General features: G+C 38.6%; 1 protein-coding gene across 1 annotated transcript; it reads right to left on the bottom strand.

Annotated features, from left to right (window-relative positions):
* Nucleotides 1-1591: 1591 nt before the first annotated feature.
* Nucleotides 1592-18868, bottom strand: LOC140245109 (zinc finger CCCH domain-containing protein 15-like). Its single transcript, XM_072324705.1, has 10 exons — nt 18726-18868; nt 14334-14435; nt 13423-13537; nt 12442-12594; nt 11564-11655; nt 9595-9780; nt 8895-9041; nt 7965-8063; nt 6963-7107; nt 1592-1951 (listed from the first exon to the last, which is right to left on the bottom strand). Exons 1-10 carry the CDS (start codon nt 18795-18797, stop codon nt 1755-1757), a joined length of 1308 nt encoding a protein of 435 aa, XP_072180806.1. The 5' UTR covers nt 18798-18868; the 3' UTR covers nt 1592-1754.
* Between the last annotated feature and the right edge of the window lie 295 nt (nt 18869-19163).

Raw genomic sequence — 19163 nt, 5'->3', positions numbered from 1 at the left:
TTGTCGGCAAGTTTTACCCTTGTCAGCAATTGCTTCTTAAAACCGCACGCTTGTCGGGGCCGACAAGGGTGATATACGCTGGCGAGATCCCTGGATACATTTGGGAAATTAATTCTTACTTCACTGTGACGAAGTTTCATTTCAACTGTGTTCGTTGTAATGGGAGCATCCTGTACAAAAACAAACTGAACCACCTTGGCCCATGTGCCTGTCCTTTGCATTGTAATCACAGCACGGCAATCTGCTCTTACCTATAGCGTACAATTCAACAATCCTTCATGGTCACCTTATGCATGAAAAATGACCACAAATCTACAGACCGACAATATTTCAACCATGTTTCAACCAGCTCCATCTCGGACGAGGAGAGCTCTCACAAAAAGTCATATCATTTATTTTGGTGTCTGGTAAGCCTATCAGTTGACCACAGTTGCAAAGAATACCTGTGGACCATCCATCCCCCACTGGTCATTAGCAGTTGCAATTGTGCCAAGAGGAAACATAAGGAAGACGGCTTGTCTGATATACCTATAGTCCATTATATCATCAAAGTGCATGCTTTGATGATATAATGGACTTAACCATAACACTCAGTTTGCTCTGTAACTTTCATAGTTTTATATGAATACAGTCAACCTTGCTTACGTCGGCCTGGCGTAAGTTGAATGATCGCCTAAGCTGAAGGTGTTTTCAAGTCCTGTTCTCTTTATATTCTATTGATTGTAATCCCTCAGTAGTCAAATTTTCTCTAAGTCGAAGCTATTTTTTCAGTCCAACCAAATAGATTTGACTTCGGTGAGGTTGACTGTATGTTGAAAAAAGAAAAAGAAAAAAAGAAGAAATGCAAAGCATAAGATATGAGACCAATAGGTTGAAAAAAATCAAATCATAACTAGTTAGTTAAGTTGATTAATCAGAAATAAGACATCGGCCTCATTTTTAAATCATTTTTTTCTTCTCCAAAACCTTCGAATCAGAAGAAAAAAAAATATGCAAATATATGTAGCTCTTATCAAGAGGTATATACTCGTATTTCACTATATGGCTCTCTTACAATTTTTCATAATTTTCAAAAGCAATCTCTTGTCCAGGACTTATCTCTTGGCTAACGATAAATGAGAATGAACGGTGACCAGAGAAAACATGATTGTTGCTGAAGCAATAAAACAGACTCTTGCCAACGCATCGCAGAAGGAGGGAGTAGATCAAGATGTTGCCTGTTTACCTGCAGACATAATTAAATGTCGCTCTCTATCTCTCAATGATGGCAAGGTAAAGCATGGTGCAATGCTGAGGTAACAGCACAAGACACTCACATCCCCATGGACACACAGACGAGTTGCACCTATGGGCGGATGTATGGTGCTTCCAGCCGGTGCTGCCAACTGGCACCACTGACATTTGGTTGTGAGGTTGCTTGACGATGCATCACTAGTGCCTTGCCGCAAGCAAGGGGCTGAGATGGTGGAGACGGTGTTTCCAAAGGATGTCATCCATGCTGGTATGAAATTTGTCATCCTGTCGGCATGGTAACACCCGTGTCCTCCTCAATCACATCCTCAAAAACACACAAGTACAGGTGTTGCTTGACAGGATGACGGCCCCGCATGACCGGTATCACTTATGACTTCCATTCATTAACCGATGACAAGTAATTTTTGTTGTTGAAGACCTCAAATCGATTCAACGTTGCCTGGCTATTTCTTGCAAAGTTTTCCTTCCTCCTGTAATGCCCAGAATGCCAAGTGGCCGGTCTAATCTTCCAGATCGATTGCCTCTAACTCCTTGTCGATGTCTGCCTCTGCTCCAAATAGCTCCTCATCGATGTCCACATCGTCTAAAACTGCCTCTCCTCCGTTGGCTAGCGCACTCTCAGCAGCAGCAATAGCTTGTAACGTAGGATCATCTTCAGGTATAATAGCGGCAGCTTGGTCTAGCTTCCCAGATTCGTCTGTATGAGAGACCAAAACCCAGCAAGATGGGAACATTAAATCAGAAGGGTCATGTAAAAGTAGCATTATTACGAGCAAAATGCGATGCATGAATTCACATTGCAAATTGTGAAGTAACAATAACACATAATAAACACTGCTAACAACTTTGACCATATTTAAAGGGGAATTCCAGACGATATTAAAAATAATACATCATGTAGTACATAAATCGATAGTGCAATGTATAGATTTTATGGGATTTATTGTGGTTCTTGAGAAGATAAACCAATACTCTGAAAAACCTGAAACAAATTACAGTGAACAAGGCTGATGATGTAGGAGGATCCCATATTCCAGTAACATAGCAATGTAATTTCATTGCCTTAACACTTGCTCTTGTAAAGCAGTTTTATGTACTGAAGAGACTACCCTGTATAAAGAAGACAGAATAAATAAATAAATAAAACAAGTTAGCTTGTGCAGAATTTATGCATGCATTCTTCTTTTGTTCTGCTTCCTTGAGCATCCAATCAAGCATTCTTTTATACAAAGCTATGTCATCATCCTCAGTCAATGTGCTTTTTTTTATTTAAAAAACATTATTGTATTCTTCATTGCAATCAATACAAATTCTGAAACTCTGTACCCAGTTTAGCCAATCTATTGATGTTCAAAGGCTAAAGTCAGAAAACCATCTGGAAGTTTCCTTTGATTTTACAATACTGCCATCACTGCACTATTGCGGTGAAATTTGCTAATACAGGGGAAACTCGGTATAACGAACACTGCTATAATGAGATATCGGCTATTACGAAGAAATTTTACCGGTCCCAAATTTCCTTCCACACAAATCTATGTAAAATGCTACTCTTACAGCAAGATCGGCCAAAACGAAATAACTGCTATAACGAGATAAATTTTGTGATTTCCAAACGAAGAAAAACATAGTAAACTAGACTCGGAATTTGTCAAGACTGACAAATTAGGTGATCCGATTTTTTTTTTTTAATCAATGATTCGAGTCCTGATCGCAATAGGCATGACCATATAGGTTTCATCTGTGTTTAGAGACATTGGCCGTGTGATATTTGGATTCTCATTTAGAAAAGAGAGTCAGGTCTGCCATCTTTGGCACCAAATTCGGTATACACTATAACGAAGATACAGAATGAAGTATATTTGACCATTAACCCAACTTTGCACAGCCAAGATGGCATCTGAGCAAAAAGTGGTTATTTTGCGAAATGATTCTTGTAACATGGTCTTTGCGTGTGCAAAATATGGGAAAGATAGGACATGTATTCACCAAGATACAGGTTGAAACATTTATGACCTTTGACCCTAATTTACATACCCAAGATGGTGTCTGATCAAGTAGTTGTTATTTTATGAAATAATGTACGTGACATGAACTAAACATGTGCAAAATATGGGGATGATAGGGGTTGTTTTTCTTGAGTTATTGCAAAGAAAGTTGCAGAGAGAAAGAAATATCTCAATACATCGAAGATAAGTTTGATTTCAACCAAGTTTTTGGACGTGATCTCGGCGTCGTATGAAAAAATAGAGGGTGCAATGACGATAGCCCAAAGTCTCAGCTACAACATATTAAAATCTGGGAGAAATTCACCAAAGAGTAAGTGAGCTAGTGTTCGATAAAGACCGTCATGTCAATTTTCATTTCCAGAAAAATTCCCTCCCATAGAGATAACACGTAAACTGGTTAAATTTGACAAGGTTACATTATCAACGAGGTGAAGACATCATCCGATTAAACTTTGATTGAAGAAAACTTAAAGAGTATTACATTGGCTACAACATACTAAAATCTGGAAGAAATTCACCGAAGGGTAATTGAGCTAGTCGTCGATAAAGACAATCATGTCAATTTTCACATCTAGAAAAATTCCCTCCCATAGAGATAACACGTCATAATGAAGATAAAGAAAGAAGTACATATGACCTTTGACCCTACTTTGCACAGACAAGATTGCGTCTGAGCAAAAAGTGGTTATTTTGTGAAATGATTCTTGTAACATGGTCTTTACGTATGCAAAATATGGGAAAGATAAGACATGTATTCACCAAGATACAGGATGAAACATTTTTGACCTTTGACCCTAATTTACATACCCAAGAAGGTGCCCGATCAAGTAGTTGTTATTTTATGAAATAATGTAGGTGACATAAACTAAACATGTGCAAAATATTGGGCTGATAGAGCTTGTTTTTCTTGAGTTATTGCAAAGAAAGTTGCAGAAAGAAAGGAATATGAAAATACATGGAAGATAAGCTTTAATGTCAACCAAGTTTTTGGGCATGATGCCGACTCCGTATGAAAAAACGAAGGGCACACTTACGATAGCCCAAAGTCTCAGCTACAACATACTAAAATATGGGAGAAATTCACCGAAGCATAAGTGAGCTAGTGCTCGATAAAGATAGTCATGTCAGTTTTCATTTCCAGAAAAACTGCACTCCCATAGAGATAACACGTAAACTGGTCAAATTTAACAATGTTACTTTTAATCCCTTTTTACGAGGTGATGCCGTCATCCAATCAAATTGCTGTTATTATATATCTGAAAGACCATTTAATAAGCTACAACATATTGAAATTTGGACGAAAATCAACTAAAGAATAAGTGAGATATGCTTGAATTAACTTGAAATTTGATGATGTCATTTTGAAAATTTACTTTTTTAACTTTATTAAGAAATTTGATATATTTTAATCATTTTTCCAGCATTGCCAATCCATGAAATGACATGTACAACTCATCAGCTTTCAGAATATGTAAAGAAAATGGGGGGTCACCGTCCATCCTGACGAGTAAAATCGGATTTAAAATTGGCAGTTTTTTGGCATTGTTGCACTGTATATCGCCATTGACGCGCGCGCGGAATTTCAACTTTGACGGACCCGTATGACGTCATTTTGAGTGGGATTGACTTGAAACTTGGTAGAAATATTCCTTGACATTTCAGACATCCGATCAAAGTGACAAAACGGGAAATTTTCATTGCATATGAGCTGTGCGTGCGTATATGTGCGCGCGCGTACGCGTCCATCCGATTTTTTCAATTTTTCAAAAAATGCTCCAAATGGTCTGAAACGTGTGCAAAAAAATTTTCAGCTCGATTTGAGCATACAAATATTTCAACGCGCGCATACGCGCACGTATTAAGAGAAAATATGAATTTTGATAATATGAGTAGAATGTGCATAACTTGAAATATATGTGACGTAAATTTCATTGAAAAATTTCATTCCATTCATGAGATATGATTGAAAATGTGTTTTCATATAATGACGTCATAGTGACGTCACGGTCGACTGATCACTACGATTTTACTTGACCCGTCGTCTTTGGGACATGATACACATATGGTATAATTTTGACATTGGTAAGAAGAGGACTTTCTGAGCTAATCGATACACAAATTTTGTCCAGAAATAAAGAAGAAGGAAAACAAAGAATCAGTACAGATACAGAAGGTGATCCGAGAGGATACTCGGATCACCTAATAAAACCTGTTATAGCGAGATAAAGCAAAATGTCTTCGGGTAAAGCTTTACTTCGCCTGTGCTATCATGTTCCGAGATTGTAAAGCTTGATGCGCCAAAAACTGTCTTGTACACACATATTATTTTCTTCAGTGCACTCCAGCTAGCACCGCCTGTTGTACGTGAATGTGTGTGTGTATGCGCACTGACGGCCGTATGTATACATGACATCATCATGATGTTTAGGAGGTGTGAGGCAATCTGATGCTGTGATTGGCTTTCTATGTAGGGAATTCCCCATCTTCACACACACAGTCGTAATGTACATACATGTAAATACAGAATGTGTCGCATACACACACAGCATTGTGCAGACCATATTCAAGCTTTCCACACACAACACACACCCATGCCATAACCACATACCAATCCACAGACGATCTTGATACAATCGCAAGCTATGTAAATTTACAAATTCAAACATCTACCATTAATAAGAAACACATTCTTGATATTGGATTTCATTGGCGAAAAACATCTTCTTACACATAAAGGTGAGTAATTCCCTCACACACATTACCAAGTTATCAGTATTGATTGAAAGATGATGATTAGTCCCACATGTTAATGTCTTTATGCTATACTTTCTTTTATGCCTACTGATATAACGAGATATCGGCTGTAACGAGGAAAACGACTCGGTTCCGACCATCTCGTTATATCGAGTTTCCCCTGTATCAGTAATGTCATCAGGGGGGATTTATTACATGAAAACTAGCAATGTATGACTAGAACAGCCATTTATCAAAGTACTGAGTATCGGATGTTTTTAACTGATTTCCAAGGTGAGAGAATATCATGAAATCTACCATACCCTGTTTATCATTTGTGATGTGTCATCACGAAAGCCATATAATGTCAGGTAAATAATTTCTTGGCTTTGGGCAGATCTGAATTTGGTAGATGCTATACTTTAAATTGATATTGCCCTACTTAAATACATGGAAAACATTTTTTGAACGCTAGAAACCTGTAAAGGTTATAATGTCAAAGTCTGCTTTATGCACATTTTTCTTTATGATCTCAGACTTTATATGGTATACATGATGATGCACCACATTCTCTTACTTCAAATTTCTCCTATCATTATTTGATGAGTCACTTTCTGGGGTTCTTTGCAAAGAGAATATTTCTTTCCTGAAGAGGGAACAATAAAATCAGTTCTTATGAGCAATACCTGAACAGGGCTTGATACTAACTTTTTTTTCTTCTGATGGCTGTTCGGGCCATTATTACCTCTAAATATGAAGTTTTGGTGGCCTGAAAAAGAAATGTAGCAGCCCCAAATGAAAGCAAATATATAATTTCATTTTGAATCTCAGTTGCCTGATCAAGCCACAATGATATAATTGTTTTTGATATTTGGTGGCCCTACATATATTTTTAGTGGCCCAGGGCCACCACTAATGTTGAGCTTTGCTGAAGACATGAAACATAAACTTTACACCTGAATGACCCACCTTGTTGATGATTGCTGGTAGAGGGCGCTGCAGCAGCCTGGCGATCCGCCAGATCCCGTTTACTTGTGATTGAGGATGTGCTGTCAATCTCCATGGCTGCTGCCGCAAAGGCCTCTATACTGACATCTTGCACGTTGACTGAATCCTGCATACAGTGTGTAGCCAAGGAGACTAAATATGTCAGATACGAACTGTCTCCTTAATTTGCAAGATGCCTTTCGCATGAAATTATACCAAATGAAGCCAAACTAAACAAAACAAATCATAATGGTGTTCATTCTATAAATGCTTTGCTTGCCTAACTGATGACTGTTGTCAATGTCTTTAACACTGTAAATGCAAATATTTTGCGATGCTTTTATTTTCGCAAATTTCGCGAGTTGGGTGCTATTCGCGAATTTAAAGACAAGCGAAAATATTGACGCTGAACCCGTTATGAATGTGACGTGCACAGTTACATTTCTCCGTTCAGTACTAAACTCCACGATCGCGAATGTAACCACTAGCAAAATCGTCGGGAAGTCCTGATTGCCAAAAATTTAGACTTGCTAAATGTATGACATACACAGTATATCAATGTGATCATATAAGCTGTATACAGTATATCAATGTGATCATAAAAGCTGTTTCCACTGGATTTTCCACCTTTTTGCTTACCTAGCATGTAAAGTTCAATTGTGGTCATTTACAACACAATACTAATGTTACTTAGCATTTTAAATCTCTTGCAAGGTTTGGGGTTTTGTTACAGGATAGCATGGACATACAATACAAGATTACAATTACTGTACCACTAATGGTGCACCAAGAGATGCAGCAAGAAAAGTAAGGCAAACAAATTTATGAACCGTAGCAGGGCTATGTACGAATAGTGCTTTACAAGTCTTACACAACGATGCAACAGAGAAGTTGCACAGTCCTATAACCCTATCCTGTTATGTGTTTAGTAGCAATGACCATACTTTTTGGGGCAAAATGAGTGGAAAATGGATCAAAACTTACGTCCTCCTCCACCTCCCGTTTGTAGGTGATGACATCACCCTCGTCTTCGTCTTCTCCAGCCATTTCCGGCTTGAATTGGAAGAGTTCACGACCCGTAACCTGGAGAAACATACCAAAATAAGAGGTTATACTTCACAGATAAGACGACATTAAAACAAGGCAGCCCTATACTACCAGAAATAATGTGATACTGACTAGCACGTGAGATGTTATTGCATCATTTTCCAATGTTACACCAAAACCTGCTTAAGAAGGGTGATCTTATCTCGCAAGGAGCAAGATTTTTGTTTCATTCAGTCATTTCATTTTGGCAGTGTAATAATGCAATATCAAATTCACACGACAGCTGGAACAGCTAGCTGGTATACGTGCACAAATACGGGGCAGCAATACAGCAGTCGGGCATGTTGGGTTGTTGGTACCAAATTATGTGACAATAACTAACAATGATAAGTATCCTGTATATTCAGAGAGTGTGACAACGCCTCAAATCATTGTACTATTTCCAGCATAATTTGTAATAAACCATTTGTTTTGCTTTGTTTTGAATGTTTTGTTCCTTCTATTTGCTCACCCCTTTACTTTAATTCTACCTCCTTACTTGTTTGGCTCCCTGCCTTTGATACCTAACCTATACCCCTTTTGTTTTCTCTGTTCTGTGTCCCTAGCCCCTCCAAGAAAGTGCATGTACGGGGTAGTCCATAATTATATGTATCTGGCTTACCCTGCATGTTTGTCAGTTTGTCAGTTTGTCACTAACAAAGATTCTACTAGGATCAACAGCTTTAGGCCCCTTTTGACTCCATTTCATTCCAAGGGGGACAAAATTGGGACAGGACAGAGACAATAATACATGACGTAGATGATAACATCATGACAATAATACATGACGTAGATGATGACATTATAAGACAGAAGAAAACAACAAACCCCGAGTGATTTGCCCTGCTTGAGTTCATTGCGCTTCTTGGCCTGGTCCTCCTCCAGCTTTTTCCTCTTCTCTGCAATCTTCCTCTTCTTCCACTGCATGAAGGTTTCCAAGGTGATCCTTGTCAGGGTACCGCCCAGCTTTGACCTCTGTCAGCAAGAAAGCAAAGACAACAAACTCAGTGATCAACCGGTTAAAGACATAATATTCAATATTTCAATGTCAGGGGATGAAACTTGACTATACTATTCCAGAACTGAGTTTTTGTCATATTTTGCCAAAAACTTCATCGACAGCCAGTTTTGGTAAAAACTATAATCACATGTATTTCTGGAGCTTATACAGCCATGGAGGGAATATACGCAGGCATTGACCTTTATCTGTGACTTGAGTCCTCAACAGATTTTGCTCAAAATTTATTTGCGATAATCATCACCACATACCAATCTGATGAAATATGTTCAACGAAACAGCCTCAAAATTTCAAAGTTTAGGCATACATGTGAGTCATTTTTGTATTGTTGCTGTTTTTTTGTCCTTTTGTGATTCCTTTATGTCATCACAGTGCTCTACACCTTGGCTCAAAGACCAGCACCATAGACTATATTAAAGCAAGCTACACCGGGTTAGGTCTATGCAATCGAACTCTTCAATGATCCACTCTGGACCATCCTTAATGGTTCAGTATGAACAGGGTCTCACCTCCTCTTCGATCAGCTCCTCCAGTGAGATCTGCTCTTCCGTCTGCTCCTCCATCTTCTTCTTATCCTTCTTGAGGACAAAGCCCGGAGGGAGGGCGTGTCGGTATTTACACTTCTCCCCATTTGGGCAAGCCCAGAACCAACCGTATTTCATGTCCTCCAGCGCTTGGATGAAGAACTTGCACACCTTAGAAGAATACACACAAACAACATTGGAATACTCACTTTTAAATTATATACAATGTCTTTCTCTCAAAATAGGATTACCGCTTGATATCACCTTGCATAACACACTGCTTTGCAACCACTGTTATGTTTGTTTCTGTTTTGCTTTTGTTTTCCCCTGCATACATAACACAGACTTCATCAAATAACAACAAATCTTCATCAAAGAAGGCAACGTCCACATAAAACATATTACAATATGAGGTAGGCATTGGTGCAAAATAAAACATTTAACAAGTTACAAGCAAGGAGGTTCAAGAAATGGAGTCACTACAGTCCAAGATCCCGTTTACAGTGCGAGGCTCGGCCGCAGTGTAAATGGCCTCGCTCTGGAGGTGGTCTCGGCCGCGGCCGAGCCGCGGCTGAGCCCGGCCTTTTCTCAGTGTAAACGCAAACTGGGCCAAATGCGCGGCCAATTTTAGTCTGGCTTCCAAACCCTCTGCCTGTATCTTTCGCTATTCAGGATATTAACCCCATCAACATCGATAACTTGTATAGTTTAAGGTGGTTTTGTCCTGCAAAGGATATTTTTCCTTCGGCAAAGGCCTTTGCCCGAACGGCGACTTTGTCGACACGGAATTCAGTTGGCAAACGGTCTGAAAACCAGACAATACCAAATTGCATTTGTTTACAAGCAGAGCCCCACTACGACAAAATATTGAAAGGTTTGAATCAAAAGCGTGGCTGAGCCCTGCAGTGTAAACGGACAAAATTGCGGGGCTCGGCCTTGCAATTAAACGGGGTCTTATTCGCTTTGATCCCATGCTCGAAGCCGCCACTCAAAAATATTTGAAGTATGTGTCAAACTGGATCTGCCGCTCAGATGCGAAGACAATCGACTCATATCTCATTGCATAATCACCAGCCACTTTCCAAGGAAGATATGTCTTTGTGATGGTAATTACTTTTCGCTATCCCTACTTACAAACGATGGGCGGTAGACAATGGTAAAGGCACGGGGTGCGCGAATAGAAATTGCTCAAATATTGCTGAAATAGATATCAAAATTACTCAACTGTACGTGTCTCTACGCTAATCTGACATATTAATTCATAAAGAACTATACTTGAAGATGATACCATATTAGTTTAATTTGGCAGAAATAAGGAGAAAAGTGATAAAACCGGCTTTCCATGAGGGTAAAATTTCAAACACTTTCACAAGATACAGCTCAGATTTACACTTTTGCACATATTTTCGAACGGAGTTGACTTTTGTTTTATATGCTTTATCATTAGGTGAAATTTCATTGCATTTGATATATAAACGAGCAGCATATACCTGATATAATGTTAGCGTTAAAAATGAATCTTCAGATTGCTCAGAAAGATGGCGGCTTCAAGCATCGAACATCAAAGGCACAGATGCACCTGTGGAATTCTTTTGTTCATCCATAGAAAACTGACAGCTGATTGAATAATCATAGTCAGATGTAAATCCATCTCTCGAACCTCCTTGTTACAAGCTAATGAAGCACTTCTGTTACACTAATTTGTTTCCTGGGTGAATGACTACTTTTTAATTTAATTTCATGGTTTGTTTATTTCAAATCATTCTGGCATCTGTAACATCAAATTGCACATGATGGACATGATTCCTTACAAAGTAACACATACAATTACCACACAAACTAACCAGAGGTACACCAAATGCGGACACACATGTATGCATCAATCAGCCATGATATAAACACAGCTATTGCGATTTGACACTAGACCCAAAGGGCAGGTATTGTATACACTCACTATCTCCGTCTTTTGTTGATTTTTGTTGGCTTCTCCGTGTTTTTGGTTGACAACTTCCTTTAGCTTGTCCTCATCCCAATTTTCCATGGTATCTGTGACAATCAATTAAAAAATGAAAATTAAAGTGGATACTGTAAAACGAGGAATGTTCGCGTGCATTTTAATTTCGCGAATTTCGCAAGTGCCAAGATTCGCGAAATTAAAATGCACACAAAATTTCTTGTTTACACTATATGCATTGAACGCCAGTGGCAATTTGCAAAAATTTCATGCCACGAAAAAGGTGTCTGTATGTATGTAGCCCATGTACGCATAGGGGCATACACATACAGAAGAGAGCTAGGTAAGCATTTTAGACATTTTACACAAACAGATCATGATGTAATGAAAAAGATTATGAATTATTTCTGTAAAGTTTCCTCAGAGTTTTGACTCAAATATAAAATTGGATAGGTAAAGAAAAAAAGTGTCTATATTTTTTCTTTTGTTTAGCGCACTGGAATTCATACCTCACTTGTTTTACTTGCACATAAAGTTTGTCTGGAGGTTTTTTGATAGTAATAATAATACAATTTGTAATGATAATACCATCAATGCGTAAAAAAACTCCCACACACGTACCAAAAGAAATCATAAGCTGCACACTCCATAAGATAGATGGGCATGAAACACAAATACATCTGCCTGTACTTCATAGTAGAAGCACAACAATCATAAACTACGATAAACAATGGCATCTCTATTAATCATGTAAATCTACATTTTCAACAGGATGAAAAGATGGCTATTATACATTTTCTTCTTTTTGATCAACACTCCGGCCAAAATGTTTGGAATTTTGTTTAGATCATCCTATGACTGACATACAAAGGCTTCACCTTTTTCTAGCTCGTCATCTCTTATGTCTGCATACACGCTGCGCTTCTCTGCCTTGCGCTGCATGGTGAGGTCGTGCGAAAACTTGCACTTGTCTCCTTTTGTGCAAGTTCCCTGCTTGAAGAAGGCACACACGACAGACTTGGGGTCCGCTCCTAAAAAAAAAAGGAGAATAATTAGGGCTCCTTGTCAATTTCGTCAACTTGATATGTACAGTCAACCTTTCCTAAGTTGAATCTATTTGGACTGAAGAAACAGCTTCGACTTAAAGAAAATTTGATTTATGAGGGATTAAAATCAATAGAAAATAAAGACAAAAGGACTTGAAAAGACATTTGACTTAGGTGATTATTCAACTTAAATGCGAGGTCAACTGAAGCATGGTTGACTTTATTTGAAAGGATGCATTTATGACATCTTTGCAGATCCAATAGTTACTGTAAAATCAGAGAGATTTGTGTGCTTGAAATTCTTGCCAATTTCTTGAGGAACCAAGAATTGCAAAATTAAAATGTACAAGAAAGATTTTGTACACACAATGCATTAAATACCAGTTGTCAATTTGTGAAAGTTTCATGCCCGGAATGTTTCTGGTTTTACTGTATACAGTGTATGTACAGTACACTGAATAAAATTAACCAATGTAACAATGCTTCGATTTGAATACAAAAAGATGAAATATTTGTTTTCTGAGCCGTAACGGAATCAATTTTCCACATCAAAACTTTAGAACACTCTTGAGAGAGCTTTGCCAATGTCCCGGCATTTGATCTCACATTTATTTTTCCTAGTGTGAATACAAATTAATACAATTTGTCATCCCAGTGTAGATCCTCGTTGGCTGACTATGGAGTCCAATCATTACTGATAAGAATCCTGTGAACGTAACTTGTAGTTAGGAGCTAATCTGTCTATCATTGATGATAGAGTGACAGAGTGAAAATGGTTATAATACAAACTGGCTCTCTTTCAGATCTGCTTACCTTTGGAGAGTTTCTGAGCCTCCATGACCGGTCTGAAGAGCATGTTCAGCTCCTCGGCTTCCTTCTTCTTGGACTCTTTCTTTGCACCCTTTTGGGCAAGCTCCTGTTCCTTTGCCTTTGGAAAACAGAGAGAGAAATTCATTTCAGATAAGGATCAAAACGTAGAATAAATGATTGAAGACGGATGGGCAGGTGAATTGGCAGTCAAATGAATAAGTGACTAAGTAGCCATATAAACCCCAAGTAAGATAGGCACAAATTAAGAGATATAGACGTTTTAAAGTACTGCAACAAGTGTAGCACCGCCATAGTATGTTAACTTCTCCATGGTACACACTATTATCATTCTTATCAACTTTGGGAAATGAACAGTTTTATCACACAATCAAACTCAGGTTCACATTGAACTTGAGTGATATTACATTCATGACCCATTTTTCCATCCGATATTAATTGCAAGAATGGTTGTGAAAGCAGTATACCAACATACTTTAGCAGCTCTAATCGGCGCTATCGTTTCTCTGTGAGCCTTCAGCAGGTACAGTGTCAGTTAATCTAGTGCATCATAAATACCTAACTGTAATATATTTATACTTACCATAAATCATAGCAATAATATCAAAGCATTCATAATGATGATATACTATCAATACTCAGTAGTACTGCTACTACTACTACTACTAGAAAGTATTACTACCACTACCTACCACTACAGTAAATACTAAACTACTACTACTTCTAGTTCTACAAGTAATATTCATGATAAAAAATAATAATTTTCAGTAATCTTGAGGAATGAATATTATCATTAATACTTTACCTTACTAAAATTTACTCTTTGAATTATCTTGGCAAACATCATATTCCCACAATCTCCTGTAATACAATCAATCTTGTAGCACTGATCTTACCTTTGATGCTTTCTGGTTACCATACTTGACTTGCTGCTGAACATTACTGATGTACTTCTGTTGTTTTGTTCCCTTTTTGTTTTTCAAACCAAAGGTTTTATCCTAGAAAGGAAATAAAAATGAATAATGGGTAAATAAATTACACAGATACATGAAGATTACATCTTGGATAGCCAAATCAAATAGGCATATAGCTACACATTTTTTTTTTCATCATTCAAGCTATCAGATTTTTGTCTGTATGACCACTGGCCGAGGCAAGAACATTATTGTTAAACATCTTTCAAGATAAAGGTAACGGGTAGTCAACATCTGAGAGTGTGACTGTGAATTCATTGTTATCTGTCTACGGATACTGTCAGTCAGGTCTACCTTTCAGTTGATTTCAGTGAAATGTTGACGACTTTTTTTTTTTCAATTATCTTTCCTTAAGAAATAGAATAAATGGGGTAAATTCACCCTTCCTGTATTATGCATGTGGTAAATGACTTGAATTGAATGCTTTTCACCAGATCCAGAGATTGTTATGTATACATCATTATGCAAAAACACAATTATTGTTACTATCGCTGAATTCACTTCTACCACCAGACTACCTACTGTTGGTGTTGACTGAGTGACTCTACAAGAGTATCACCTGAACAAAGTAGAATTCATAATTACGAAACAAATACCTGAAAGCGTTTAAAATGGCAAGTGCCATCGCAGGGAGAATATCTCAGAACCCTGCAAGCAGCACTGAACAAGAGGAAACCAAAGCCCATTGTATATATGAATGTGGATTGTTTGAAAGTTCTCAGCAACATTTAGTAGGACTAGTCTCCAGAACGCTTTAGTGAAAGTTTGAGGAAACCAGACAATCAATTTGATACAGAAAACTTTCCTCAGTTGGGGAAATCATACAATAGGAGATCTAGGCTTCAACCAACCTTCATTGACTTGCTGGCTAGCTGAAGAAGTCCACAGGAGTGGACAAAAGCTAGCCAGCAAGTCAATGAAGGTTGGTTGAAGCCTAAATCTCCTATTGAATCAATTTAATAGTTATGATTTTCAAAAGTCTTTTTGCTGTAATTGCTGGATTTAAAAATTCTGAAAAGTACATGTTCCATTGACTTGTTAACCCTATATTACATTATACACAGCCCTGTCACTATACAGGAGTGCTGAGTAAGGCGGGACACTGTGCTTTGCACGGCGTCTGGTCAGGCTATTGTCACAATATACCTCTGCTTTCTGAAAGAGGTCAACACGTCAAATGCTAGAAAAGTGAAAACTTTAATATACACATCGATTGCTTTTGACACACTCTCTATTTTCTTAATAATATAAAGTTCAAGTTGTTCATACTGATGTAAGAACATGCATGAAGTGTAGATTCTTGTGAATTTAAATTTATTTATAGTCTCCTTATCCAGCGATGACTGTCCCCAAAACTTTAAGAATTCATGTTTCTTAATTGACTTCCAGATTTTCCTAAAATTTTCACTAGACTAGCACTAGTCTAATTACATGATGTGTTTCATTAATGCCATGCTACTGTCACTCAATCCACATCTAGATCAGTCTATATGGCTATATTGGGGGGGGGGGGGGGGGGCTATTATGGACATGATTTCTCCTTTACATGCTTGTATAGCTTTACAGCATTAACATCATAATTATATGCTCTGCTGTGCCTGCTGCTGCGTTGGATTTCTGCAACTAGTTTCTACCAAGGAGCTACACTGTGGTAGCTGCAATTAAAGTAGCTCCATGTTTCTACTAGTACAAGATAATACTAGCCTACATTGTATTCATAATGCTTATTCTACAAAGTATGGTAAGTGTCCAACACATCGACACTGTACATTGAAACTGACCCCCCTCTACAGTAGCATTGCGCGTACAGAACAAACATTCACACATGAGACTGTGCGCAGTGGTTTTGCATTCTTCACTGAGGAATTGAGGATGTCCAAATATTTAATACTGAAAAACCCAATAGAAGATCAACAGAAAAACAATGATACTGTAGATTATAAATGCCCATTGGCAGGGATGCCAAGTTCAAAAAATTTTTATGAGTGAGATTTTCATGACTCGTCATCTTGGGCATTGGGCGCGAATGTGCACACGAGCGAGGGAGTGGGAGGGGTTTTTCCGTTCCCCCCTCCCACGGTAGGGAGCTTTTTCAATTTTGAGCTCTTACTCAATACTGGTGTGATCTGGTGCATACTTCAGTGACAACTTTTTACTTATTTTGAAAGACAAAAGGGAAATATACCTACAATTACAACTATCATTTTAATCCTTTGAGCTATGCTCATTATTCTAGGCCCAAGCTGCAGACTTCGCCTGATGCGTGAGAAAAATGGTTGCCATGCGTGAGATCGTGAGATGGCCCCTAAATGCTCGAGTCTCACGCAGAATGCGTGAGACTTGGTAGCTCTGCATTGGAAAAGCATTACGTGCATTTCACACATATTGTCAATAGAGGGTAGGGGTGTCTGTTTTCCATTTTGGAAAGTGTTCCTCATGTCCCCCCCCCCCCCCCTCCCCCACTAATTTGCACAAAATGAATAAATTACTAATTTTTTTTAAACTAATAAAATAATAAACTAAATAAAGGTCATGCTATGGTTATGTCTCAAAAGGAAGTCTTCCCATAAATGGCATAACCTTTACCTAGTTTGTCAATACATGTAGTAAAAAAATAGTAATTTAGTGGGGGGGGGGGGGGGGGAGGGGACATAAGGAACTCTTTCCTCAGTGTCAAAATTACAGCGCAACTGAGTGCGTCAAATCAATACCCCATGCCATGCATTTGAAGCAGTTATCTGTCAGAGCGTGTAGAAAACTATCAGTAGAATACATTTAGATCTGTTCTACATGCAAATTACATTTTTAATGCACACTTGTGAATTCAGAGACATGTTGTGAGTAAAATTTCTAGTAAATTGTGAGATACTCAGGGGTGTATCCAGGATTTTTTTTTTTTTTTTTTTTTTTTTTTTGGGGGGGGGGGGGTCGTACATTGTACTCACAATTTTTAACATGGTTAGACCTTTACCTTTGCGAGGGAGCGGAGCGACCGAGCGGGGGGAGGGTGTGGGAGGGGGGTGTCTCCCCTCCCACGGTGGGGAGTTTTTGAATTTTATATCTTAAAATGGGGCCATTTCGTGCATACAAAAGTGACTTTTTCGGCATACTTAAAAAAACCCATTTATGTTAAAAAAAAATGTTAAGTTCGTGAATCGGTAAGTTGAAAACTGCATTTAAAAAAGTTGCTGACTTGCTACACCTTCCTATTAAATCCTAGAGTGAATAGTGAAAAGTTTTGCAGACCAACTAGGACAAGTATTCCAGAGTTGACGATACTTCCAGAGCTAGTCAATCCTGCCCAACTTTGCCTCCAAATGTAGTAAGAAAGTAGAATATGCACTTCAATCTCAATCCAAAAGGACACGAGTTGAAAACATGAGTATGAATTATAACATTCTTCCTTACAGGACAATATTATACTATTTATAGGTTAGGCCATAATTCAAATGGCTGTGGTTGTCATAGGGTATGAAAGGCGCGAGTAATAAGGCCAGCTGTAAGTGTGCAGTCTAGTCAACCAGTTTGATGAGTTGCTGACGGGAGACAGGAAAATCAATAAACATGGCAGTGCGGTAAGGTATGGCAGATTAAAACTAAGTTACGAAATTTACGAGGTTTTTGACAATTTGCTGGAACACCACCTGGTCACTTTTTCCCCTGTTGTATACAGGGTAAAAAGCCCTCGAAAAACAAAAATGTCCATTACAAAAAGTGGACCTTTTGAAAATTGGGGGGGGGTGGGTCATACGACCCTCCCGACCCCCCCCCCCCCCCCTTGCATACACCCATGATACTTAAAGTTTCCATTGATAGAAACACATTAGGGTGTCGATATATTGCCATTGGACACCCAATCATACCACACACTGCACTTCACGTCAGTACAAATGTAGGCCACCGGCCACCACTACCACTAGCACTCCAGTGGAGTGCATGCAGTAGCCTACGTAGAAACTCTGCAGAAGTAGACAGGATCGGGAAATTTCCCGTATCTGTGACAAAAAAGTTCTATGGAGACTCATGAATACAACTCAGACACAAACGATCTCAAACGTGCAATGATGAGGGGAAATAGTAAGAACAACCAGTTTCAAAATAGGCATAAAATATGTTTCTTTTAGCATTTGTCTAACGTTAGAACGAATGAAAGAATGAATGAACGCTTATCACCCCTCTCACCACCCGCGGCATAGCGCGCGAACTCACTGCGTACATACACATGCACCAAAAAAGGAAGCAGTGTGCACCACTACGGCTCAGAAGGCTGACAGGCGACTTCATAATGGAAAATACTACGGCTAGAAAGGTTACCTCGATAATTTTATCCTTTTTCTTCTGTTCAGTTTTCTTGCTAGGACCAGCTGCACCCTTCTTCGGAGGCATTTTGACAAATGACACGTCAAAATATCATAAAACTGTCCCCGGTTGTCGCAATTGTACATCTGCTGCTCGAAGTTTGTTCTCGAGGGTTGAAGATAACCCACCAAAACAAATCGAATCGTGGGTAATGTAAGGTAGTTGCAAATATGAAATGCATGATAAAGTTTGGTACCCTCTTGATGTGATGAATGATGAGACAGAAAGATCCGTCTGTCTTTTATTTAGGAGTCTTTTAGGAGTCTTTTATTTTTTACCTTATTGCTCTCCTCCTGTATGGGAAGGGATCCGTGAAGCCAGACGCTGTCTCCGCGGAACATATCCCCGACGACCAGATACAGACCGATCTTTCGGTCAAATGAATCATAAACC

Source organism: Diadema setosum, chromosome 22 (genome assembly GCF_964275005.1).
Source record: "Diadema setosum chromosome 22, eeDiaSeto1, whole genome shotgun sequence".
Lineage (NCBI taxonomy): Eukaryota > Metazoa > Echinodermata > Echinoidea > Diadematoida > Diadematidae > Diadema > Diadema setosum.
The sequence above is the reverse complement of the archived record's forward strand: the minus strand, read 5'-3'. Positions and strand labels throughout refer to the sequence as shown.